The sequence below is a fragment of the Zingiber officinale genome, chromosome 8A (assembly GCF_018446385.1).
Source record: "Zingiber officinale cultivar Zhangliang chromosome 8A, Zo_v1.1, whole genome shotgun sequence".
In the NCBI taxonomy this organism is placed as follows: Eukaryota; Viridiplantae; Streptophyta; class Magnoliopsida; order Zingiberales; family Zingiberaceae; genus Zingiber; species Zingiber officinale.
The window spans coordinates 137,768,316-137,794,759 of record NC_056000.1 but is presented as its reverse complement, the minus strand read 5'-3'; the positions used below and the strand labels follow the sequence as shown (position 1 = coordinate 137,794,759).

Below are 26,444 nucleotides of genomic sequence, written 5' to 3'. Positions count from 1 at the left end.
ATTTGACACTGAACACTTGATTTCCTGTATGGAGAAGTTGAGGCATGGGCTTGCAGTTGATGTCCCAAACTATGATTTTATAACTCATAAGAGAAAATTGCCACCAAGAAAGGTATATCAATCATACTACGAGCATGATAAAGTTTGAATTTTTTTCAACAATAACACATACTTGTGGTTGGAAAGAACACATTTGGCTTTATGATTTCTCTACATGTCAAGTTATAAATCTCTCGGAGCTAGACAATAGAACCTTGATTACTTAGAAAAACAAGTTACTTCTCTTGATTGTAACTGAGAAAATTCTGTGAAGGGCCTGTAGGCTTTAATTTGAAATGTCAATTCTTCTGCTTCTTAATAACAGTAAAAGATATTTTCATATCTTCTTAATTTAACCAGTCTGACAATTAAATATTTTTCTTGTATCCATATCTGCTACATTAGAAAGTGTTAAAAACCACAAATTGTTCCATAGAATGACAGTTTGTTTTCCTTTGTGTTTCATGCAAAAAGTTACTCTAGTTGAAACATTATGTGAAATAATTTTTTTGCAGGTAAATCCTTCAGACGTAATAATTCTGGAAGGGATTTTAGTATTCCATGATTCACGTGTTCGTGAAATGATGAATATGAAGATCTTTGTTGATACAGGTTATTTTCTCTCCTCTAAGAAGATTATATGCACTGCATTTTCTGTCACAACATCATTTCAAATAGACTCTTCTCTATGACCAGACGGTTCTTAGTCATGTGAAATATCTTTCGTGCAGATGCTGATGTGCGGTTGGCAAGGAGGATAAGGCGTGATACTGCTGAGAAAGGTAGAGATCTCAAGACAGTACTCGATCAGGTTGGACTTTCTATTTTTGCTAAGCATTCAAAGTTAAGAACTGTACCACATTCAGATGTTTGAAAGATTAATTTAGAGAAATAAAATTATATGCTCTTGATAAAAGAGAAGAAAAATAACACTCATATATGGGTAATAAGTCTGTGACATTAACACCTTTAAACAAACTATTAGTTCTAGTACAATGTATTTCACTCCCTTTGTTTTCTTGGATAAGTAAAAGTGGTATATTATGGATCCAAAATGTACAAAATGAGGTTTTAGGTCTATTCATGTTTGATGTAGTATCAGGTCTGAATAGATACTTAAAGACATGCATACATGTATTTGCATGCTCATGAATATCCTTTCTACATCTAATAAACTACGATTTCGGGTCATCCACACATAATGTATCAGTGATGACAAAGCTAAATGATGAGTCTTTGTCACCATCCTGCTCCCTCTGTAATATTGCTTAAAGATATGGATCATCCTCCGATAGGTGGACATCTCTGGATGTATATGCAACCTGTTTCGAATCCTTCGCCATAGTTCTGCAATCGGGGGGCTATGAAAGAATAGATGCTTCGGTGTCTCTAGGACTCCGCAAAACGTGCATTATCAATCCTCCTATTACCTGTCGATTTCTAGTGGGGAGCCTCCGTTGTGCCAACATTCAGAAAGTGACTGCATGACTCAGAACGTAAGACTTCCACACTGTCCGGGCCCATGGCACCTTGAGACTAGGACCTCGGAAGAAATAATAAGCCCGGACAACTTGGTCATTCTATGAAGACCACTTTGCTAGTCTTTGTCTAATTGCCTCAGGTGACCCACTAACCTCAGGGATGAAATCCCTTCTGTGTAGTAAAGGCTTGATTAGTCGGGAATTTGAATGAGCTGCTTGCCAACACCACAAATCAATGTGACTCAAGTAGGTATGATGTACCCATTTGATCCATGACGCATCCTCCTTCTCCTGAATCCTTTATAGAACCTTAGCTAGTAGGGCTAGGTTCCACACCCATAAGTCTCTAAATCCCATGCTGACCTTGTCTTTTGGTCTACACATATTTGCCCAAGAGATTAAAGGGTACTTGGACATCCACATGAAAGATCGACAGATGCCGTAGATATGATCGATGATACCTTGAAGAAGTGGTATAATAGAAAGTCAGATGCACTCGACGCCTTGAAGTACTGAAGTGATAAGTTGCGCCTTGCCTACATTAGACAATGTCCTCCTTAGCCAGAGAATCAATCAACGGGCTATAATCAGATATCCATAGGCGTTGTGCAGCTAGTGTAATCTCGAGGTATCTAAAAGGCAGTGCCTTCATGGAACCTGTGATGGATAGAAGCCTACTCTGTGTCGTGTCATCAACTCCAGCAAGGTAAATATTGGACTACAGGCGATTAACTTGAAGTCTAGAAGTAGAACCAAAGTCCTGTAAACATGTGATCAATGTGTTGTATCCATCCAATTGAAAAGGAGATCATCTACATAAGTTAAATGAGTCATGCCTCAAGTGCTCGCATTGTGGGTGGAAGTTGAAGTCAGGCAACATCGTGCTCTGCTGCAATTGCCTCCCAAAGATCTCAATGTAGATTCCAAACAGGTATGGGGATAGAAGATCCCCCTATTGTAGTCCTTAGGCTCCTCGAAAAAGACCAAAAGACCCTCCATTTATAGCCAATGAGAAAGAGGTACTAGTCACACACTTCATAATCCAAGTGATAAACTATTCCGGAAAATTTAGCCCAATGAGTGCCTCATGAAGCAAAGGCTAGTGCACCGAGTCAAAACTTTTTGAAGATTGATCTTCATAATACATCTCGGAGAAATGCACTTTTTGTCATATTTTCTGAACAAATAAATATTGTCCGTGATGAGTCTATCTGCATGAAAGCTGCCTGCGATTGGTGAAGAATAAGATCAAGAATACCAGAAATCCATCAAGCCAACAATTTAGATATAACTTTATAAAAAATGGTACAACAGGAAATAGGCCTATAGTCGCCACTGTTCTAGCATGAGCAGATTTGGGGAGAAGAACTATCAATGTGTGATTTCATTGCCGAAGTATCTGACCATTGCGAAATAATTCCATGACTGCAGCAATGAAATCTTGTTCCAACTACATCCCAAGCATGTTTGAAGAACTTTGCCCCATAACCATCTGAACCGGGTGCCTCTAGATCACCAATGTCAAACAATGCCGCTTGATTTCACCAGGGAATGGCAAATGGACGAGCTAGGCATGCTGTTCAGAGGAGAGCAGCTGGCCAAACTGGGTGATCTGCTATGGTAGTGCAGTTCGGTTTGAAGTGGTGCTCAACCGATCATGAAAATGCATGATGAAGGTCTGTACTGCCTCCTCAAATGATGTGGTTAGATTCCCATCAGACCTTTCTACAGCTGTGATTTCATTCCGCCGGTTGTTCCTATTGACAAGTGCATGAAAGGAGGAAGAATTTCTGTCGACTTGTTTGAAGTAGCCTACTTTTGCTCGCTGCAAAATTAAGCTGTGTTCAACAACATTTAACTGGCAACAACATATTGAAGAGACTTATATTCGGTAGGGATCTGTCCATCATGCAGTCCAGTGGCCTGGGCTTCTTCCAAGCGGCAGCGGGCAGCAGCAGCGCGTTCAGAAATGTTCTGGTGATGTTTGTGGTTCAGTAGCTTCAGATCTGATTTCAACATCTGGAGAGCCTGCCTAAGCTTGAACTGCGCTGTACCTTGTGGAATTTGCTGCATATAAGCTGTCCATTTGCTTTCGATGAGTGTCGTAAATGTTGCATGCTGGACCCACATGTTGAAGAATTTGAAAGGCCGTGAGATACGGTTGCCACCATCTAATACCGATATTATACAGTATGAGTGGTCAGAGAAGCAGCCTGGAGGAGTAAACTCTGCATAACTTCGTAGATCAGCCTCTAGCCAAGTTTTATTGACAAGCGCTCGATCAAGTTTGCTGCATATATGACCATTTGTCCAAGTGTAGCAGCAGCCAATGTACGTCAAGTCTTCCAAACCAGCAGAAACCACAAAGCGCTGAAAATTGGATATACAATATTGTGCGACCGGAAGCCCTCCATGCTTATCTTTGGCCGACAAAAAAAAGTTGAAATCGCCAAGAACTAACCATGGTCTCACCATATCTGTAGCAAGGTGCAACAATCCATCCCACAATGGTTTCCTACTAACCAGAGATAGCTTACCATACACAAAGGTAATGGAAACTGTTTGTGTGACACTTTACAAGTCACCGAACAGTGAGCATTCTGTTCGTTCCATTCTGTCACCACTAAATCAACCTTTTGGTCATCCCATTTCAAGAGAATCCGAATACTAACTCCTAGATTGATTTGTTGTTCCACTTGAAATTGTTGAAAACGTTAAGACTTTAAATTTTGATATCCTTCATCAAAAGTTTCATCTCTAAAACACCCAAAACACCTAACTTGTGCCTCAGAAAGAAGTTCTCAACCCCTTTCTGTTTGAGGCCCCTGTTAAGGCCTCGGATATTCCTCGAGCCAACCTTCATAACCCCGGAGACAACCTAGGCCATCCAGTGTTGTTGAGTTTCTTCTTCCCCTTGGCATTAACCTCGACTTCAACCAACCGAGCAGTTTTTCCTGCACTGTAACAACTGAATCCTTCTGATGTCCACCCCTTGTCGAAGCTGGAACTGTCTCTATTGATTGGCCTTTGCCTTTGCCTTTGCCATGATTTGCTGTAGGATAAGCTCGTTGAGTCCATTCTGGTGCAGGTGAGGCAAGAATCTGGATAGGCAGTGCAGGGTGGTCGGCAGGTTGTAGCAGTCCAGGTTCTGCTTGAGTAGATGGAGCTGTGCCACCTTCTGTAGGATGAGCTGCAGTATCAGTGATTTCTTGCTGCGCTGTTTGTTCTGTGAGGACTACACTGGATTTGGATTTAGATTTTTCCTTGTCTTTCTTGCTGGTGTATACTTTCCATGCCTCTGCCTCCCTATTCGTGAGCCTCATTGCTTTGACCATTCACCTGCTGAACGTTTTCTACATTAGCTGCAGCTACTGTTTGCGGAGTCTCGGCAATTGCTGGCTGTTCTGCTTCTGCAAATGCAGAAGGAGTTGCTGATTGTTCAGTCACTGTATTGCCATGCGCTGTAACTGCTGTTGTGAGAGCGCAATGCTGAAGATTGGCATTAGAGACCACTGCCTGACATTTCTGCTGTTCTGTTTCAATCACTGAAGTTGTGCTAGGGTCCAATCGAGCAACCTCGGGTAGGGAGTCGCTATGTTGTTGTGAGCAATCTGGTAATTGAGCAATTGCTGGAATTGTAGGCATTACACATGGTTGCTGCCAACATCCCTCTGGTTGTCTCTGTGAATCCACTGGCTGGTTTTGGGGGCTAGCAGTAGCTTCACATTGCGGAAGGTAGTGTCCCATATGCCGACAACTTGTACAGAATTTAAAGTGTGATTCAAAGTGGAGTGGGAGGTCTACCTCTGTTCCATCTGGGAGTGCAGCAGGGATGAAACTCGGCAGTTCCTTAGTGATGTCAACCTCCACAATGACTCGTACAAAGCTGATGCATCAATGCTGCCGTGTCAGCTGGTCTGTGTATAGAGGCCAACCAACCTTCGAGGCTAATTTACTCAATGCTTTGATAGTCCAGCACCCCAAAGGCAGATTAGAGATTTGCATCCAGGGAATCGTTGAAGTTCCTCTTGTCGAAAGAAAAACCCTGTGGGTAGTGGTTTCAAATACAACGGACAGCCAATGCAACACAAGGCCCTCCTCTTAGGACATGATCACAATCGGTGGGGCTTTGGAATTTGAATACAAGACACATAGTCCCATGTCATATCACACCTTCCAATGGTTGGCCATCATGTTGATTGCTAGCCATCCAAGGAATTGCCCAAAAAACTGCCCAATCAAGCAAGCACTTATTGCCTTATTGCGTCTGCGATCGAGTCCACATCTCCCTCTACAAATGCAACATGGTCAGTATTCGGTAGGATAAATTTGAAGGTGTTATCCTATGAGAATAGCCTGTCGGCAGAGAACAAAGCAGTCCATTTTCGTCTTCCTCCATCTCCCTCTAGTTGCGCCTCCATTGATTGATCATCTGCGGCGGTAGCTTGGTCTTGTTGCTCTGGATTGGAGGGTTGATTTTGCTATGCACTTGGAAGTCCTGTTTGTTTGGGTCGCCAACTTCCACCACTGGACTCTGCTGGTCACTCAGCTTGCGCCTGTCTGCTTCCATCCCTCTTTTCTGATTGGTGAGCATGTTGCCGCTTTGACATATTTACATGAGGTAAGAAACAGGCCGGTAAAGATGTCGAGGTTAGTGGTAGCCAAATCCAATAACACAATCCATAGTGTAAGTCAAATTTTGAATTCATAGCAGCCCGCAGCCCCCCACAAGTCGAAAAACTTCCGCCTAAGAGCACCCATATTGGGATTAATGTGTGGGTGTTATAACACCCAAATGGTGTTACAACCAATGTGGGTGGGTGTTATAACATCCGCACACACGCCAACATTCAATTCTTTGAACGCAATTAATGAGCAAAATTCAAAAAAAAAAAAAATCATTCTGGCACATGTGTGCATCAGTTTGGGTGAATGGGACCCATAATTAATGAGTGGATAGTGAGACCCACAGATAATGTTAAAATGAATGTGAGCGTGTGTTAATAAAAGGGAGGTGTTAATATAATGAGTGTGTGACATGTGAATCACATGCTTTTTGAAGAGGTGATATATATTAAAGTTCAAATCAATGTGGAACACACCTGGTAAGTGAGGTGACGTGGACTGATGGTATTGGTCAACTCCTCAAACGCAAAGCCAACTCAGGGAGAATGGCTGAGGTGACTCGTCTTTCCTAGCAGCCCTTTCCACATGAGCCTGCACAACTACTACTTGCTCAAGGAACCAAGCCGTAGCTGAACACTGTCCGTTGGATTCAGGGAAGCACTTCAGAGTAGAGATCAACCTAGTAGTGCTACTTGCTGAACAAGTGTGATGCTCGCAATCAAGGTTTAAAATCTTGACCTGTGCTGAAGTTTCGATCCCAGACCGGAACAATATGGTTTCGGTATCGTATTGGCATGTATCGTATCATGCCGATACAATTTTGATATTTTTTTATTTAAACTTGAAAAAAATCTTATAATAATAATAATTTAACTATCTCAATTTAGAATGATCAGAGGTGCACAAGATTATAAGTGCTTTATTAGGAATCATAAACTTGACACGCATTTATCAAAATTTCTTAAATAAAGGACATATAATATTTCCTAGGCAGATAGACATTCTAAGATAAAAATATATGTTTCATATGTTCAAGAAGCAAGAATTCTAAAAGTAAAAAAGCTAAATATCTTAATATTCATAGATTTAAATTTTAAATTGATTCTAAGATAAAAAAAATATTATCTATAATAAATATGTAAATTAATTTAAAAATGCTACATTATGTATAATAATTATATAAATTAATTATTATTTTAAATAATATATATTTAAAATGATAAAAAAATCAGAATATTAATTAAATAGTAAAACAGAAAAAAAATTTAAAAAATATCAGAATATTAATCTAATTTATTAGACTTTTTTTTAAAAAAATATATATTTTTTTTAAAAAATAGACTTTTTTTTTGAATTTTTAAATAAAATTTAAATTAGTAAAATTAATTTTCAGAATATTAATTAATAAAATTTATTTTTTAAATTTTAAATATATTTATATTTTATTGACATAATTTAATTAGACTTTATAAAAGCCTCTTCGAGATATTATACTTAAGTTAGGAAATATTTTAATTAATTAAATTGAAATATTTAATTTTTAATAATAACGTCTTTGGACATCACGATCTTCATGTGGCGGCTTCAGAGAGTCGCGGCACACCTCCGGTGCCGTCGGAGGCATCCCGTGACTCCTTCGGCGACGCTAGAGGAGCTCTACGACTCCTCCGGGATTGCCGAAGGCGTCCCTGACTCCTCTAGCGATGTTGGAGGAGTCCTGCGATTCCTCCGGCAGCACCGATCACGATGGAATCGCGACACGCCTTCTGTCGCAAGACGACGAGCGCGCAATTCCTCCTGTCATTCCCGTCGTGTGCAAGATTCCTCATGTCGCATGCACGTGATGGCGCGACGAAATCATCACTAGTCTAGTGTTGGTTTCGATGCGCGGGCGGAACGGTAAGTTTTGCCCATTCTGCCCGACACAGAACAAGATTTTAAACGATGTTCGCAATAGTTGTCCTCCTTGTAACATGTGTGAATTGTTTTTACCTGCAACGCTGCAGGGTGAGCAGTCCGCCACCATGCAACCTTGCCAACTTCCCACGGTGAGCATGTGACTTTCCTATAGCACATTTCAAGTCGATGCCTAGCCAAGAGCCTCTCTTGTTCTTGCCTTCCCTCTAGAGAGAAGGGAGAGCTTCTCTCTCTAAACGGACAAGTTCACACCTTAGGGTTCTCTAAATTCTTACAATGTATAACACCCCTACTCTCCCTCAAGTTGAAGGATATATTAAATTGATATTTAATTTGTTACACAAAATAGGCCAGCTCGGTGCACAAAGCTCTAGCAAATGCGGGTCTCGGGGAAGGGTCAGACCATATTGGCTCAGCTGCTCTTCGTGTCCCAACCCGGGACAGGCAAACAAACCTCCTTTGTTAAGTAACTCGACTGACTGCCTCAGCCGATCGGGGTTGTGGGCCGGTCGGACATGTTGTTCCTTTATAACCAAGGAAGAAGCCGAGTGAAGATCGAGTCGTTGACGGCTAAGGCCGAGTTGGCAGTTCCCCTAAGTGACAGCTGGTCGGCCCATAGTGGAGCCCAAGGCCCAACGACTCCGTATTCTTTTTTGGAAGTTTGTGCCACGAAGGATAGAAAATATCCTGTAGACAAAATTGTGCCTTCGAAGCTTTCAACCTGTCAAATCACATAGATTTGTAGACTTATTAAGGAAAGGTGTCATAATCACTTTATGGCATGTCCTTTCTTAGTAATGCTTTGGAAAACGTGTATAGACACAACAGTGACACTATAAAAAGGGGTCTCTATTTGCGATGCTCTATAATTTTACACACTCGTTGCTATAGTTTTCTTCCACTATTTTCTTCTCATAACTCAATTACTGACTTGAGCGTTGGAGGGCCAACGCTGGGGACCATTCCCTAGATCGGTACTAACGCTCTTTGTGTTACGCAGGACAACACAGAGTTTTCAATTGGTCAACAGTAGAACCACGTTCCCAGCCAATCACCTTCACCGCTTTCGGATAGGATCACTCTCTTTCTAAGATTAAGATTTTCCAAGAGGTAACCTCCCCGCATCTTCCATTCTCTCTCCTTTTGACTTGTTCCCAGTGTCCGCTGCCTACACTCTTAGTAGGGATGCCTTAGTTGCAACATGAGAAACTGCTAGCTCATGATTGTCGCATGCCTTTCACTTGTGCTCTTGAGTAGCCATCTAGTGAGTGCTGAATAGTGCTTTCACGTTTGCTACAGGCACCAACCTACACAAGCTTGATTGCCAACACTGGTGAAGGATATTGCATTGTCGCCTTCCATGTAGTATGTTCTACATGGAGATGGCTGATAGAGCAGTGGAGCTCTACTATCCACCACATTGAATGAGGTGAATATGTTGCCTGCTCCATTGCCTAATGATATAAATTACATATTCTCTTTATAGGCTGACTATTGCTCTTCTGCTCTTTGCATCCTCTTGCAAGCCACTCTACTCGATTTCCTTTGCATGCAATTTGTTGGTCTCTCTGGTGAGTTCTCAATACATGAGACCAGTTTTCTCCCATGGGCCTCCCTTGTCTCAGCCTCTAGAGCACCACAAGAGTTTTGGAGGCACTAACAAAGGTTCTCGAAGAGGAAGGCTAAGCAGAAAAGGAGATAAGAATGGTGGGAGAGGGGAGACTAATCACGTTACATTAAATCCATAGTTTCATCTTGGGGATTATATAAGAACAAAACGCTAGCTAGAGTTTTAACTGCTTTGGTATCATGGATGAGGTATAATGATATTATCTTATTTAAAGAAAATGATGAGACTCATATATATAGTAAATACCACCTAGACTGATTCCCAATGGATTAAATTATTAACTCTAGTATGAAAAATAGCCAATATGGGGACTAAATTATTAACTCTAATGCCCATATATAGCTATTAACTGTTAAATTTACAAAATCAGTTAGAGAGCCAAGTTCCACTACAAAGCTTCTCTTTCCAATTTTATTTTTCAACTGTAAACATACAATAAGGTTTGAGCATTACCTGATTATGCTCTTCACTCCCATTGAATATGTCATCCCTGCTTTTTCTCTCTCAGGAGAATAAGGTTTATCACTTTCCTGTTACTAGATTAATATAACTCAGTTGTCATGAGTTGTTCATGTTTGACATTGCTATTGCATGTTAGTGTCAGATTAGAAGCCTAGTTCCTATATGGCTATATATATATATATATATATTCCTTTGATTGGTCATATATTAACAATTGTTGCTATTCTTCACAATTTGTTAATGCAGTACTCAAAATTTGTCAAACCAGCTTTTGATGACTTCATACTCCCAACAAAGAAATATACTGACATCATCATTCCCCGTGGTGGAGACAATCATGTCGCGATTGACTTGATTGTGCAACATATCCATACAAAACTTGGTCAGCATAATCTCTGTAAAATATATCCAAATCTTTCTGTGATCCAGTCAACTTTCCAGGTAATGATTATGAAAACACTGTTTCTTTTAGGCAGTTGTTCATTAAACTGAAGCTCACTTTCTAGGATTTCAAAATGTCTGATTTTCAAATAAAGCCCTTCTATAAACAGCTAGACAATCATTTTGCAGATCCGTGGAATGCATACACTCATACGAGATGCGAAAACAACAACACACGATTTCATATTTTATTCAGATCGACTGATTCGCTTGGTAATTAAACTATTATCCAATGGTAGTGATGTTCTTAGTGATAACTTAATTTTCTTTGCATATTTTGTCGTTATGATAGGTTGTTGAGCATGGTCTAGGTCATCTTCCATTTAAAGAAAAGCAAATTATAACACCAACAGGTGCTGGTTTCTTCCACTGTCCTGTGTTAATAAAGCAAATCTTCTAGTTTGAATCTCAATGTTCTCATTAGTTCATGTAGAATGCCAGAATTTTTAATAATATATTGTATGCACACTTTTTGACCTTGTTGCCTCAGTTTTCATCATACGAGTAAATTCAGAAACTTGTACTGACAAAAAAGAACCCTAAAATGCAAGTTCAATTTATCTCTTCACTTATTTGTTGTATTCTTAAGTGAATGAGATCTTCATGCCTAGCTTCGTTGCCTAATCACTCAGTCTTATCGTAAATCAATCAATCAATCAATTGAAGATAAATTGCAGAAGTAATTTGATGTTTCTTTCAAGCAATCAACTTTATATGTTGCAAATCAAAACACATAGCGAGGTAGTTAAATAGCAGGAGAGAGCAACAAGAGAACATTATCCAAAATTGTTCATTAGATATCGTTATACTTAGGATCTTTGTGTTAGTCCCCATAACATAGTAATATATATAAATAGATGGGACTGCCAGGACAATCAAACCTAATCTTAGGTTCATGCTATTAGAGCACAAATCCTAATCAACCATCTTCCCCCACATGGAATCTTTTTTATAGCTGCATGAACAAGGGCAATTGCATGAGAGCTTGATTATCACAATATAACTTCAACAGCTTAGTAGGAGTACATTACAACTTAGTCATCATTCATTTAAGCTAAATTAGCTTACATATCTCATTAGTCATAGTTTTTTTTTTTGTGTATTTGTGCTAAACTTAGTCACTATAGTTTTCTTCTTGCTCTTCCAAGATATCAAATTGTTCCTTGAAGGACACAATAATTTGATATGAATTGCTTATGTGAGAACATGCCTAGACAATATCTATATATCCTATAATTCGAAGACGGCCATAATATAACTCTTTTTTTTTAGCGTTTTTATGCATTGCATAATTCTTAAAGCTATCTCCTAATGGTCATGACATTGATTCTAAGGATTTTGATTGATCACAATCATATAAAATGAAATGTGGTTTGGTGATAATAATAAGGTTTAAAATCTCGACCCGTGTCAAGGTTTCAGTCCTAGACCAGAATGATATGGCTTCGGTATCGTATCGTGTCGTACCGATAGAGTTTCAAAATATATATATATGACTTGGTTGTTGTATTAATTTTATGTAACTTAACAATATATCTTTCTCAAAACTTCTGAAATAAAGAATAGGTAATTTAAAGTATTTTCTAGATGTAAATATCAGATATTCATATCAATAAAAATGTGTTTTGATTAGGAACCAAGAATCTAAAAAGTAGAGAGCTAAATATGTTAATATTCACGGTTCCAAATCTTTCTTATAAGATAAAAAAATTATTATCTATAATGATTATATAAATTAACATAAAGATCATAACTTATATTTAATAATTATATAAATTATTTATTTATTAATTTATATAATATATCATTATATGATTATAGTTTATAAATATTCCAAATTATATATATATATGAAATTCTAAAATCAAATTTATTTTAAAAAATTATATATTTATTAAAAAAATTTAGCAAATAGTTTTTTAGAATCATTTATAAAATTTTAAAATTATTTTAAATATTTTTATAAAATTTTAAAATTATTTTAAATATTTTTATAAAATTTTAATCTATTTTTAATTTATAAAAATAATTTAAAGTTTTGAAGGGGAGCCTTAGTACAACGGTAAAGTTGTTGACCAAAAGGTCACGGTTCGAATCCTAGAAACAGTCTCTGAAGCAGGGTAATGTTGCATATAATGGATCCTTCTCCGGGATCCCGCATGGCGGGAGCTTCATGCACCGGGCTCCCTTTAAAAAAAAAATAAATTTAAAGTTTATTTTTAAAATTATATAACTATATATTATATAAATTATCTATTTTTTACTTTAATTTTTATATTTTTAATAAAATTATATATTATAATTATATTAATTAATTAACAGTTTATTTAATCAATTATTAATTAATATATAATATAGTTATAATAATTAATTAAAAATTAGATATTATATATATAATATCATGATTTTAATTAAAATATTTAATAAATCCTAACTTTTCCTCTCCATTGTGAATCTCGCGATTGTGCCGTCGCTTTCCTATTTTTTTTTTTCTTGCTGACGTCGTAGGGCTCGAGCGACGAGTCTGCCGCAGTCGCGAGCTCACGCGATGAGTCCACCATTGCTATGGAGCTCGCGCAACGAGTCCGCCACGGTGCTTGCATGATGAGTCCACTACGGTGCTCGTGCGACGAGTCTACCATGGTGCTCGCTCGGCGAGTGCTCGCATGACAAGTCACGCGACGAGTCCATCCCAGTGGTCGCGTGACAAGTCCGCCACGGTGCTCGCGTGACGAGTCTACCAAGGTGCTCGCGCGACGAGTCCGTTGCGACAGCGGTGCTCGTGCGATGAGTCCGTCGCGGCCACAGGGCTCGCGCGACGAGTCTGTTGTGTCCGCGGGACTGCACGATGCCTCCTCCACTGTCGCAGGGCTTGCGCGATGCCTCTAAGGCCGGCCGTGGGCTTCGGAACCTACGGAGCGCCGGTGCCAGTTTCAATGTGTGGGAAGATGGTAAGTTTCGTCGTTTCGCCTGGCATGGAACGAAATTTTAAACACTGGATAGTAAGGTTGTTTAATTTTTCAATCGTTCTCATATACTTTTTTAGATTAGATAATAACTTTTTTTTTTAGAATCAATTTGAGATTTGGATCCATGAATATTAATATACTTAGTTGTTTACTTTTAGGATTCTTGCTTCCTAAGCATATGAAACACATATTTTTGTTGATATGAATGTCTCTACCTGATTGTTGCGCCTAGGAAATACTTTAGATTATTCGGCCTTTATATAAAGGTATGTTGTCAAGTTTATTCCTAACAAAACACTTATAATGTTGTGCACTTTTGATCATCCTAAATTGAGAAAGTTTAATTTATATTCCTAGGAGATTGTTTCAAGCTAACTTTATAAAAATGTGTTATAGGAGATCGCTTCAATTTATAAAAAGATTTTTTTAGTTTACACATAATACTAAACTCCCTCTAACAAGTTCAGGAGGTTGCTCTTTGTATACTTAATTTGTAAGCTTACAATGATAAAGACATTCTTGATGTTCAGTTGATAAAATGACCATTGGAGCATTGCTACAAAGGTGAGTAAAAGTCAAGTTGAAGCAATCTTAGGCCTAGTAGCACTAGCGGATCTACCTTTTTATAAGGTAAATCTCCTCAATAAACACCCACTTACAACCAATTTGAGATTTAACCCAGAAGATCTTGGCCTTTTGTTGTAGGCCTTGCAGTAGCTGAGGCTGTAGTGCTAATTAATTTGTAAGGGTAAGATGGTAAAACAGACTGCTACAAACTCATAAATATATAGTGTAGTTAATAAAGGAGTAGACTCCAAAAAATTCGCACCTACAATGCTAAACACTATGACTCAATAAAGGTATCCTACTCTTCTCAGTCAAATTGCTTTATGTATATTCTCTTACACCATGGCTTTTTGGATGCACTTCCTTTGTTCACACTATCTTCTGGTCATTATAAACTATTTTCACTGTTCATCAAGTGTATTTTTCTTAGTTATTATTGTCTCTAAAACATTACCATTATTACTCTCATGAGATATATTGTGTCTTTATCTCTTGTGATGTGTGATTTGTTTTCTACTGCACCTTGTTTTTTCCTTCTAAACCATCTAGGAAGCTCTTCCTGTTGCTACTCTATTGCTAACCACATTGGTGGACCTCCCCCCACCCTCTACTACTCTAACCCCACCACTTAAGGCACCTTCTCGAGTATATAGTTGACAATTCATTGTGCAGATTCCAGCGCTTACCCAAGACTTGATTTCCAATTTCCATTCACTGTCCTGAATCTCCTATCTGAGTTGGACATTTTTTTATTGCTTTCATAAATATACTTGGAAATGTTTTTACTTCAATTTGTCATTTTATCTTTGTCGCCTAAAAACTCTACCTCTACCTTTATGTCGTCTTTATTCTCACCCAAATACTCTCTACCTCTGTCTCTTCTTTATCAGTTGCTAAAAATACTTCAGAGTCTCTCTCAGAATTAGGGTGATGTAAAGTTATGATTGACAAGATAGATGCTCTATATTCTAATGACACTTGATAACTAATTCCTTTTCTTTTAGAAATTCCATCGTGGGTTGCAAATAAATTTTCTTAGCTATGTGTTTGATAACTAATTCCTTTTCTTTTAGAAAAGTCCATCGTGGGTTGCAAATAAATTTTCTTAGCTATGTGTTCACTAAATGCTACTATGATTGACTTAAAGCTTACATGGTGGTCAATGGTTATACTTTAGTTTATGGTGTTAGCTACCTTCATATCTTCTATCTAGTGGCAAGTTCCTTAAAGTACACCTTTTTCTTTCTCTAGTTGCAATTTTTTAGTGCCTCTTTTATCATCTTGACATTAAAAATACCTTCCTTGATAATACTCTTTCAGAGGAATTCTATATGGAGCACCCCTTGAAATTTGTTGCTCAAATGAAGATTTGTTTGGTTCGTAAAGTGAAGAAGTTTTTGTACGAATTAAAATAATATCCAAGAGCTTATTTTGATAAATTCATCTACTCTTCTATAGTGCTGCTGAATAGGAGAATTATAGTTCAGTTAGTGTTCTGCCTCAATAGTTTCAGAATAAGGACTTGGTTAACCTCAATACTTTATTGGAATAAAAGTTTCGTACTTGAAGAGTGTATTTTTATCTCTTACATACTGGATACCTCGAAGGGGAGCCTTGGCGCAACGGTAAAGTTGTTGTCATGTGACCAAAAGGTCACGGGTTCGAATCCTGGAAACAGCCTCTTGCAAAAAGCAGGGTAAGGCTGCGTACAATGGATCCTTCCCCGGGACCCCGCATGGCGGGAGCTTCGTGCACCGGGCTGTCCTTTTTTTTTTTTTTATATACTGGATACCTCAAGCAGGCTCATATGCTAGTGACTAAACTTATACATATTTCCATAGATCCTACTATAACAGGTGAGCCAACAAACTAATCCAAAGAAATATTCAAGGCTAGAAAAACTGAATTATGTCATAATGACGGGATTATCTTGTTTGTTTAATGTGATCAACCACTTTTTATAGGCTTTGTGTCATGATTGTTGGATAACGATTATGAGGATCCTATGTTTCCTGAGGGTGCTTCAGGTAAAAATATCTTCTTTTATGATGGAGGTCATCTCCAGACTCCAGATCAGTGGGATACTATGATTGAACAGGTTCCCCTATATATAATCTACATTCTTAGGAGGTAAGCTTATTCCTCATAAGGGTAGGAAGAAAGTAGTGGTGGCAAAGTTAAGTGCGAATATAGGGTTATGACTCTAATTACATTAAGCTCATTTGGCCTAAGCATTTGATGGTTGAGGTTGGATGCATGCTTATAGAACCATTGAATCTTTATTGTGACAATTAAACTGCTATACATATAGACTTGAATCCCATTTTTTTATGACAGGATAAATATACAGAGATCAATTACCACTTCTTTAGAGAGAGAGAGAGAGAGAGAGAGAGAGTTGATTTCATGGGATTACCACCTTTTCAGTTAGTTCTAATAATCATTTAGTTGATTTGCTGACCAAATCTCTAACAGAGCGTAGGGTTGAATAGGTTTATATTAAGCTAAGATTTTATAATAAATCTGAAGCAACTTAAGGGAGATTTGAGGGAGAGTGTTATATATTAATTAGGACCATGCATAAATATATAAAATCTAGGGTTCATTTGTAATATTCTACTTCCATAATTAAATTTCTATATGCATATGAAGAGGGAGACTGTAGACTTCTATGAGAATTAATTTCCCCATGTAAATTAAGAAAAGCAATGTCATTTTATCAAGTCATTCAATTAAGAAAAAAGTGCAAAAGCATTTTTGTGGATCCTTCCAAAGAAAGAGGATCAAACATATTTCTGTAATTGACATGATTCACAAGATTTTGAAGAATATTCAAACAATGGATCATCTTTTGAACTTGAATGATCCAAGTGACTAAGGTTTAAAATCTCGACCCATGCCAAGGTTTTGGTCCTAGACTGGAACGATACGGTTTCGATATTGTATTGTCCGTGCCGATACAGTTTCGGTATCGTATCGTCCATACCGATACAGTTTCAGTATTTTTCTATTTATGTATAATAACTATTAGATAAATATGTTTATTGTGTATAATTTAAAAATAAGTTGTATATTGATTTTATATAAGTTCTCCATTATTAAACAACTTAATATTGTTAGAAAAAAATAATTAAATAAAGTTTTCTTTAAAGAAAATTGATCTTTAATAACTCAAATTAAAATTGCTATATCATAATATGTTACCTTATTAATACTAAAAGGAGTGACGTGGATTAGATGGAAGCATTGATTCTTGTAATATTTTGCTTAAGTCAATTCTATATTCCTCCAATGCCCAGATTAAATAATCATAATTATATAAATTATATAAATTAATTCAAAGATGTGTATTATATATATAATAAAAAGGGCAGCCCGGTGCACGAAGCTCCCGTCATGTGGGGTCCCGGGGAAGGATCCATTGTACGCAGCCTTACCCTGCTTTTTGCAAGAGGTTGTTTCCAGGATTCGAACCCGTGACCTTTTAGTCACATGGCAACAACTTTACTGTTGCGCCAAGGCTCCCTTTTTGTATTATATATATAATAATTATATAAAATAAATATTTATTTATTAATTTAAATAATATATATTTAAAATAGTAAAAAAAATAATTAGAATATCAATTAAACATTAAAATAGTAAAGGAATACAAAATAATTTTTTTAAAAAATATCATAATATAAATCTGATTTATTAGAATTTTTTAATTTTTTTTAGAATTTTAAAATTTTTAAAAATAAAATTCAAAACAGTAAAAATAATTTCAGAATATCAATTAATAAAATTTATTATTTTTTAAAAATTTTTAAAAATATATTTTTATATTTATTGGAATTATTTAATTAGGATTTATGAAAATTTCTTTGAAATATCACTCTTAAGTTGGGAATTGTTTGAATTAATTAAATCAGAATATTAATTTTGAACAGGATTTTCTGCGTGATGCCCCTGGCGCCCTGTGATGCCTCTGGCGCCCTGTGACGCCTTCGGCACCATGTGATGCTTCTGGTGGTACTGGAAGCGTCCCACAACATCGTGCGTACCCGTCTACACGACACCTCTGGCACTGCTGAAAGCTTCCTGCAACGCCTCCAGTACTGCTAGAAGCGTCCCAGGACGCCTCCGAGCCACCTGCTCACGACACGCACCTGTGATGCACTTGAAATGGCGGCACAGATGGTGTCGGTTTCACTCCCCCTGCGGCGGAATGGTAAAAACCGTCTGTGCCTCTCGGCACGAAATGATATTTCAATCGTTACAAGTGACTATATTTTTGGGTGGAGATGATTTGACCATACTATAGGGGCCATAGTACACTGGCAGAATCTTCAAACTCACGCCTGCTAATCAAATTTTTATCCTGAATCCTAAATCCTAAATCCTAAATGGAAATAACATTGCTAGAAATGTTATTGGTTATAAAAAATTGTTATTGAACAATTTAATGATCGATGAGATGATTGCATTAATAAATTGAAAGGAAGGTTCAGTATGTAAAACATTGAGAAAAGTGTAACAGAAACCTACTTGATGCCTTTTAATACTAGGAGACATCTATTGGCATTGACATTGACATTGCCATTGGCGTTGGCAGCATATGATATTGATTCAATGTTAGGAAAGGAAGTGATGTTACTTGAATCTAAGATCCAAGAAGATGATTCAGAGGTGTGTGTCAAGTAGTAGAATCATCACCATAAGCCACAAAAGTAATAGTTTTATAGGAGGCATTTGTTGGAACCTTGAAGTTGATGAAAACAGGAGTACTTAATGGGCAATAATGGTGGAGCTAGATATGGCTTTCTTATTGGCAAGGGGTCCATCTTGTGAAGGCGGTTCATATTAAATCATATGAGCAATATTATGGTGAGGGGCAATGAAAATCCTTGTAACTCATTGACATATGTAAAAAATTTCCTCAATAGGGGTACTTGGGTCTTCCTTGTCCCTCTCCACAATCTCCACTTTCTCATTGATGACCTTCTCCACCTCCATGAAACCCTTTGACTATTGTTGAACCATAAGAACAGAGTGATCCAACATAGGTTTAGAGGGTACAGGTAAAAGCATGTAACAAACTCATGTAATTTTCAGAATGAGGTGATGAATGCTCCTCAAAAATTTGAATCTTCACTAATTCAAGTTGAGGGCACACACTTTGAAGAAATATGTTGGTGAATAGCTTGTCAATGCGATCACACATAACTCAAACGTCCAATGAGACCTAAAGCAAGTCTTTTAATTCTATAGTGAATGCTCTGAAATTCTTCAATGGAAGTAGTTCTTTGTGTTAAATGGGCACAACTAGGTATATCTAATCACTTTATAAACATTAGAGATATGATTGGTGTAGAGATCTTCTTCTTGTAACCATGAGAAGGAACGTTGAATGATGTTCATAAGATTAGGATCAATAACATATCAAAGGAGGGCTAAAAATTGAGCATCAACCCTTTCTTGAAAAGGCTCTATCTCATTTATTCTAAATATGATTTGAAATCTCATACCATCCTAGGTGACATGGTCAAAATATTGTTCCGATAAATTCTTGAAACTTAATACTACTGAACATATGAATCTATCATATGTTGTTGTGTTAATCTTTTCAATGAATATCAATAAATAGCATATTATGTCGACATTTAACAACCTTGACATGTTACAACATGTTTAAAGCGCCCTTGAGCTATGGTGCGGCGGCAGGGCGATCATGTAGTCTCCAAGTACCCACGGTTTAATTCTCAACTACGGTGCACCGCAGAACATTTTTCTCCAGTGGGATGACAAACCTAGGATGTTGGGTTGTACAACATGTTGCAAACACTTCTAAATTTATCTTAATGGTCGGTGGAAAACTTTCATGGGTCCGGATCGATTATCCCCAAGATTAGTCGGCCTGAGGGTCAGATACCTAGTGCTAGCTAAAAAAACATGTTTAAAATTGAATTGAACTTTTTTTTTTAATCTTATGCCTATAAGACACATTGTCAAAATTATAGCATTTTAAACAAGATGTGAAGTCTGAAGTTAGGCATGCAGCTATCTTTTCTTATTCTTCTTTTTCTTTTTCTCCTTCCTCCTTACACTTCCAATTTGCCACCAACATCATATGCCAAATGTTAGTACAGTATCAAAAATACCATATTTGAGTAACATTGAAAGGCCGACACATCTCAAATTTTGAACCTCATCCTAAGTGTTCTAGTTGCCCTTGAAGAGGCTCTATCTCACTTATTCTTTAGTGTTCTAGTGGCCCTTGATTTGTAACCATTCTTTAATTTGTAGCTGTTTAAGTTCTTCACATCCAACTTTTTGTGGTGATAATCATGAAATTTGAAAGAGTTGGAACTTTTGTAAGATTGTAAGATAGTGTTGGTTGGTCCTAGGAAGATCGTACCAGTTCCACTGTATAAAAATTTTGTACAAGTGTCGAACCTTTCCTAAACAACCTATTATGTTCTTTAGAAGTTAAATTAGGAATCACAGACGGAACTTAACATCATTGAATTCCAAATTTAACTTATCTGTTCTTTAATGGTTTAGATTTGGATCGCAAGTGGAACTTAACACTATTGATCCAAATCCACATATGTTACTAATTCCATTAAATATTAATTTCCAAAATTGGCTTTCAGGACTGCATGGCAAGGCACATGGCCTTCTTGGATATGGGAGCAACCACCACCGCCTAGACAAAACCTTTTAAGAAAAGCTAATATTTAATTTCCTTAAATAACTCTAGGTTAACCAAAAAGAACAATCGAATCACAAATTCGAAAAAGCAAAACAAAAAGAAACACATCTTCGAAACAAATATGAAAATCTAGAATCTAATGCATCTTGTGTTTAGAATTCATACAAAAGAAATACAACTAGTATGATGCGGAAATTAATTACTAATTATACCTTCCTTTGTATGCAACGACCTCTTGATCTTCTACCGTATTCCTCTTCTTATCTCGGACGTTGTGTGGGCAACGATCTACCGAGATGAGAATCCACCTAAGCCACCTTCTTCTCCAAGCATGATTCGGCCACCACAAATATTCCATGAATAGATGTGGTTCGGTCACCAGCACCAAGCTCCAAGGGATACTTCCTTTCTCTCCTTCTTCTCCATGCTAAAATCCGGCCATCTTCAAGCTCCATGAGATTACAAGGTCCGGCCAATGAAGAAGAAAGAAAAGGAAGAAGGAAAAATAATAGGGCCGACCACGACCAAGGAAGAAAAGAGAGGAAGAAAAATAATAGAGTCGTTGGCCATGAAGGCACCTCTACCCCCTCTTTTATAATCCTTGGTCTTGGCAAATAAGGAAATTTTAATAAAAACTTCCTTAATTCTTTTGTCATGAAAAGGAAAATTTAATTAATTAAAAATCAATTTCCTTTTTTCAAATTACTTGGCCGGCCACTTTTTCCCCAAAAACAAGGAAAGTTTAATTCACACAAGAATTAAAACTTCCTAATTTGTTTCCAGAAATTTATAAAAAATTTCTCCAATAATTTTAATCCCTTCATGATTGGTTAGTAAAAAGGAAATTTTATAAATTAAAATATTTCTTTTAAACATGTGGATAATTTCCAAAAAGGAAAGTTATTTCTAAAAATTAAAATCTCTTTTCAATCTACAAATAAGGAAAAATATCAAATCTTTTCTTAATCTTTTGTAGAAACTAATAAAAGAGAATATTTAATTTTTAAACTCTCTTTTAAATCATGAACATGGTTAAAAAAGGAAAGTTTTCTCAAAAATTAAAATCTCCTTTCAATCTACAAATAAGGAAAGATTTCAAATCTTTTCTTAATCTTTTGTAGAAAGCTATAAAAGGAAATATTTAAATTTTAAACTCTCTTTTAAAACCATGATATCCACATAAGAAATAATTTTTTAAAAAAAATTCCTTTTAATTTTCTAGTGGTCGGCTACCTAAGCTTGGGACCCAAGCTTTGGCCGGTCACCAACTTGGCTCATCCACTAGGTCTTGGCCGGCCCTAGCTTGGGTTCCAAGCTAGCTTGGCTGACCCCATTAGGATGGGTAAGAAGGTGGGTATGTGGTGGGTATAAATCTCTATATACAAGAGGCTACGATAAGGACCGAGAGGAGGAATTGGTTTTGGTCTCCCAATGAAATTAAGCTTCTCGTGTTCGCCCCGAACACACAACTTAACTTCATCAATAATAATTCATACCACTAAAGAATTATTATTGAACTACCGCACCAATCCCAAATTACATTTTTGGGCTCCTTCTTATTATGAGTGTGTTAGTCTCCCTGTGTTTAAGATATCAGATGTCCATTAATTAAATGAGTTACTGACAACTCACTTAATTAATATCTAGTTCCAAGAGTAGTACCACTCAACCTTATTGTCATGTCGGACTAAGTCCACCTGCAGGGTTTAACATGACAATCCTTATGAGCTCCTCTTGGGGATATTATCAACCTAGATCACTAGGACACAGTTTCCTTCTATAATCAACAACACACACTATAAGTGATATCATTTCCCAACTTATCGGGCTTATTGATTTATCGAACTAAATCTCACACATTGATAAATTAAAGAAATAAATATCAAACATATGTGCTTGTTATTATATTAAGATTAAGAGCACGCACTTCCATAATAACTGAGGTCTTTGTTCTTTTATAAAGTCAGTATAAAAAGAAACGACCTCTAATGGTCCTACTCAATACACTCTAAGTGTACTAGTGTAATTATATAGTTAGGATAAACTAATACCTAATTACACTACGACCTTCCAATGGTTTGTTCCTTTCCATCTTGGTCGTGAGCTACTGTTTATAATTTATAAGGTGCTGATAACATGATCCTCTGTGTGTGACACCACACACCATGTTATCTACAATATAAATTAATTGAACAATCTACATTTATCATAAATGTAGACATTTGACCAATGTGATTCTTATTTCTAGATAAATGTTTATTCCAAAAGCTAGGCTTTTAGTGTACATCCTAACAGATAGAAGACCAAAGAATGTGGCATCTTGAATTGAAGGCAACTCTTCATTACTAAGCAAAGAAACTTGATGAGTAGTAACTGTGAGACTTGATTAAAAAAACAATTGTGTTGGAAAGAGAACCAAAATTGGAATTGGGTGGTTGATGAAATGAGAACTTAGGATCTAAAGGACAGAATCAGTTGAAGAAGCTCTTTCTTTAGATATAGATCTATTGAAAATGTATGTTCAAGACCTGAATCAACGGAGTAAGAGTACAAGTGTTCGGTAAAATAATAGATGAGCATTAGATAGTGTGAGCACTTGTCACATCTTGCATAAGGTTGATTTGCCAAACCGAAGCTTGGTTAATGTGATATTGAACAATGTAAGAGCCAGAAATATACCTCCATTGAGAAGCAACGTTTGGCCATGAGAATCCAGCATAAGCCACTCAATAAACAACTTGAAGATGGAGGCAACATAAGGAACATGAGCATAAAATGTGCAAAATAGACATAAAGAACAACATGAATATAGGTATAAAATTCAGGCTTAGTGTACCAATAATACATCATGATCATCAATGCCAATGATTAAGAGAAACTAGGTAAACTTGCAATGATCATCTGTCGTGAATACCATACATCAACACATTGCACAAAATGCACAGTGCAACAACTCACTCTAAGAATTCCATATCTGCTAAAGGAATTACACCACTGTCAGTGTAATGTCCACTAGCTATTAATCACAAATTGACGTGTGTTGTTGTTCGATCTATCTTCTAAGTTTGAATTCTTACACTCATTCTGCTCTAGAGAGTGGTGCCTATATACCTCCAAGCAGTGCACGAGTATCTAAGGTAGCTAGATTGTGTTGCATCGAACACTCATACTTGTTGACATGGCCATAGGTTTGATCCACAATAGCATCATCATCTACTAAAAGCATCATCTTTAATAGCCATCATCTACCAAAATGCATTTTATAGTAATGATTCATCATTTGCAAGATCTACTATCCTTGGTTATGTTCTATAACTACTATGCCCTATATTCCTAAACTACAATAATGTTGCTAAATATATGTTTTATATAGACACTAAAAAAATAATTTTTTTTTTCTTTGCCATTTTTTAAATTTCTTTCTTTTGCCATAAATTGCATGATGCATTTCTACAACTTTACAATCTACAGGGTCTGTTTATACCGGCGTAGAGTTCTGTAAAAGATTATGTGGCATTTCCATCATCAGAAGGTATCGCTTCTCTTTCTCAAAATAAATTGTAGGATCAACGAACAAAATGACAAACTTCTGAAGAATTTATGAATCAAATTGTCTTGTTGAAGAATTTGGAAAAAGATTGCCTAAACAAACTTGATTTGTTTTTATGTATACCATATAGTTTTTTCTACTTCGTGCTAATAGTACTAGGAACAATCTTTAGCTCCTTACTCTCTAAGGAAAATTCAGTGAACCAAACTTGTGAAGATTTTATGATGAAGATATTGATAGGACCTTTGTGTACGGCTAGGGGGGGGGGAATAGCCTTTCTTCAATTTGTTAGCGGAAGCACAAAAAGTAATAAAATAGAAAAGCAATAAAAAGGCAAGGCTAACTCCTCGATTTACTTGGTCTCCACCTCCTTGAGGTGACTAATCCAAGGCGCGCACACACCCAATCAAGCTTCACTATGATCTTCTCCTTTTCGATCCAAGAACGAAGGTGGAGGAACCTTTACAAGATGATCTCTTCCTCTCACAAGATTAAAGATGAGCTTAGGAAGAAGAGATTGAGAGTCTAGAGACTTAGAGATCACTTGGAGAGCTTAACAGTATTTTTTGTATCAGATAATATGTTCTCTCCAAGCTCTCAAGCCTTATATACATGTTGTTGAAAACCCCGACACCAGTCGACTGATGAATCCATCAGTCGACTGGTAGCATGTAACGGCTACTATTCCACCAAATCTGCGAGGATCTTGTGTGTCATCAGCTCAACGGCATTATACCAGTTGATTGGTCAAAGTACCCGTCGACTGGTAGTCGTGAGCTGAGTGAACAGAATATCTCTGTTCGCTCTCAGTTGACTGGACCAATCGACTGCGACTGATCCTAATTACACACTCCCACGCATCCTCTCCGGAGTTGCCCTTGAAGCCTTCCTCCTCAGCCTTCGTCCCTCAGATGCACTCAAGCCTGCAGCTCTTCTTCGTGCCATCCTTCACGTTGCCTTGAAGTCCTCTTCCCTCGGCTTCACTCCGTTGCTCCTTGTCTGCGGTCCCTCGGATGCACCATCCTTCACCAATCTTCAAGGACCTGAGCCATAAGATGAGACTTTCCAAGTTTGTGTGTTTTACCAAGTCCTGCATGACTTAAATATATATTAAAACCAATATAAAACCTAACTTAAATTCTTTGACACACACATCAAAATAATGATCGTATCCAATCAATTCTAGGTCGATTGCACCAACAGATATCAAATTATCTTTTACTGATGAAGAAATTGAAAAAGATTGCCTATGCCAAACTTGATTTTTTATAATCACATACTGATTCTTCTACTTTTTTTTGGCATGTTCATAGTACACTGCAGCAATTATCACACACCAAGTGAGTCTCCATGACCAAAGACATGATATGAAGCTCAGGACAATGATGAACAGAATCATCCATACAACTAAAATATGTAGCTTGCAATAATTATGCAACCACAATACAAAAAGTAATTATGCAAACTTTAAACTGCACAACACATGAAAGTTTTTTCATGTACTCCAAAACATCAGTTAAATGAAACCATAAGTCCCACAAAGTATAAGCATCAAGTTCTTTGACACAGAAAAATAAGATGAAAGAACTGCAAGCAAAATCCCAAATGTCACAAAAGCAAAGTTTGCCCATAACAGTCCTAGTGAATTTGATTCCAACTAACCAAGGGACTAGGTACCCTTTGTCTGTCACCCTAGAATAGCAAGAGAAAGGGGTCAGATTAATTAGTGAAAGCATAAATGAATGCATAAGGCAAAGTATGATAATTTACCAAAGGGTGCACTTAAAGTTGCTGAATTCCCAAAAGGCACACCTAACTTTCAGATTTTTCAAAGGGAGCACTTTTTTCCATTTTACTGATTCCATCAACCACTGTGATACTACATTCAAAGAACAACATCACTGTCGTGTTGGATTTCAAAGCACAACACCACTTTGGTGTTGCATAGACCTTAAAACCAGCACCACTGTGGTGCTGTATTTTGAAAATCAACACCATAGGGATGCTAATCTTTGAAATTTAGTACCACAATGGTGTTGTTCTTTGAAATCCAGTAGCACAATGG

General features: G+C 37.0%; 1 protein-coding gene across 1 annotated transcript in view; it reads left to right on the top strand.

Moving 5' to 3' along the window:
* The window catches only part of LOC122010394 (uridine kinase-like protein 3), a 30,915-nt gene continuing 4,471 nt past the window's right edge, over positions 1–26,444 (top strand). Inside the window, exons 1-7 of the mRNA XM_042566912.1 lie at positions 1–112; positions 555–651; positions 771–850; positions 10,402–10,596; positions 10,726–10,809; positions 10,889–10,949; positions 24,301–24,361. Coding sequence (XP_042422846.1) covers positions 29–112; positions 555–651; positions 771–850; positions 10,402–10,596; positions 10,726–10,809; positions 10,889–10,949; positions 24,301–24,361 — 662 coding nt within the window. The 5' untranslated portion in view covers positions 1–28. The remainder of the gene's footprint in view (positions 113–554; positions 652–770; positions 851–10,401; positions 10,597–10,725; positions 10,810–10,888; positions 10,950–24,300; positions 24,362–26,444) is intronic.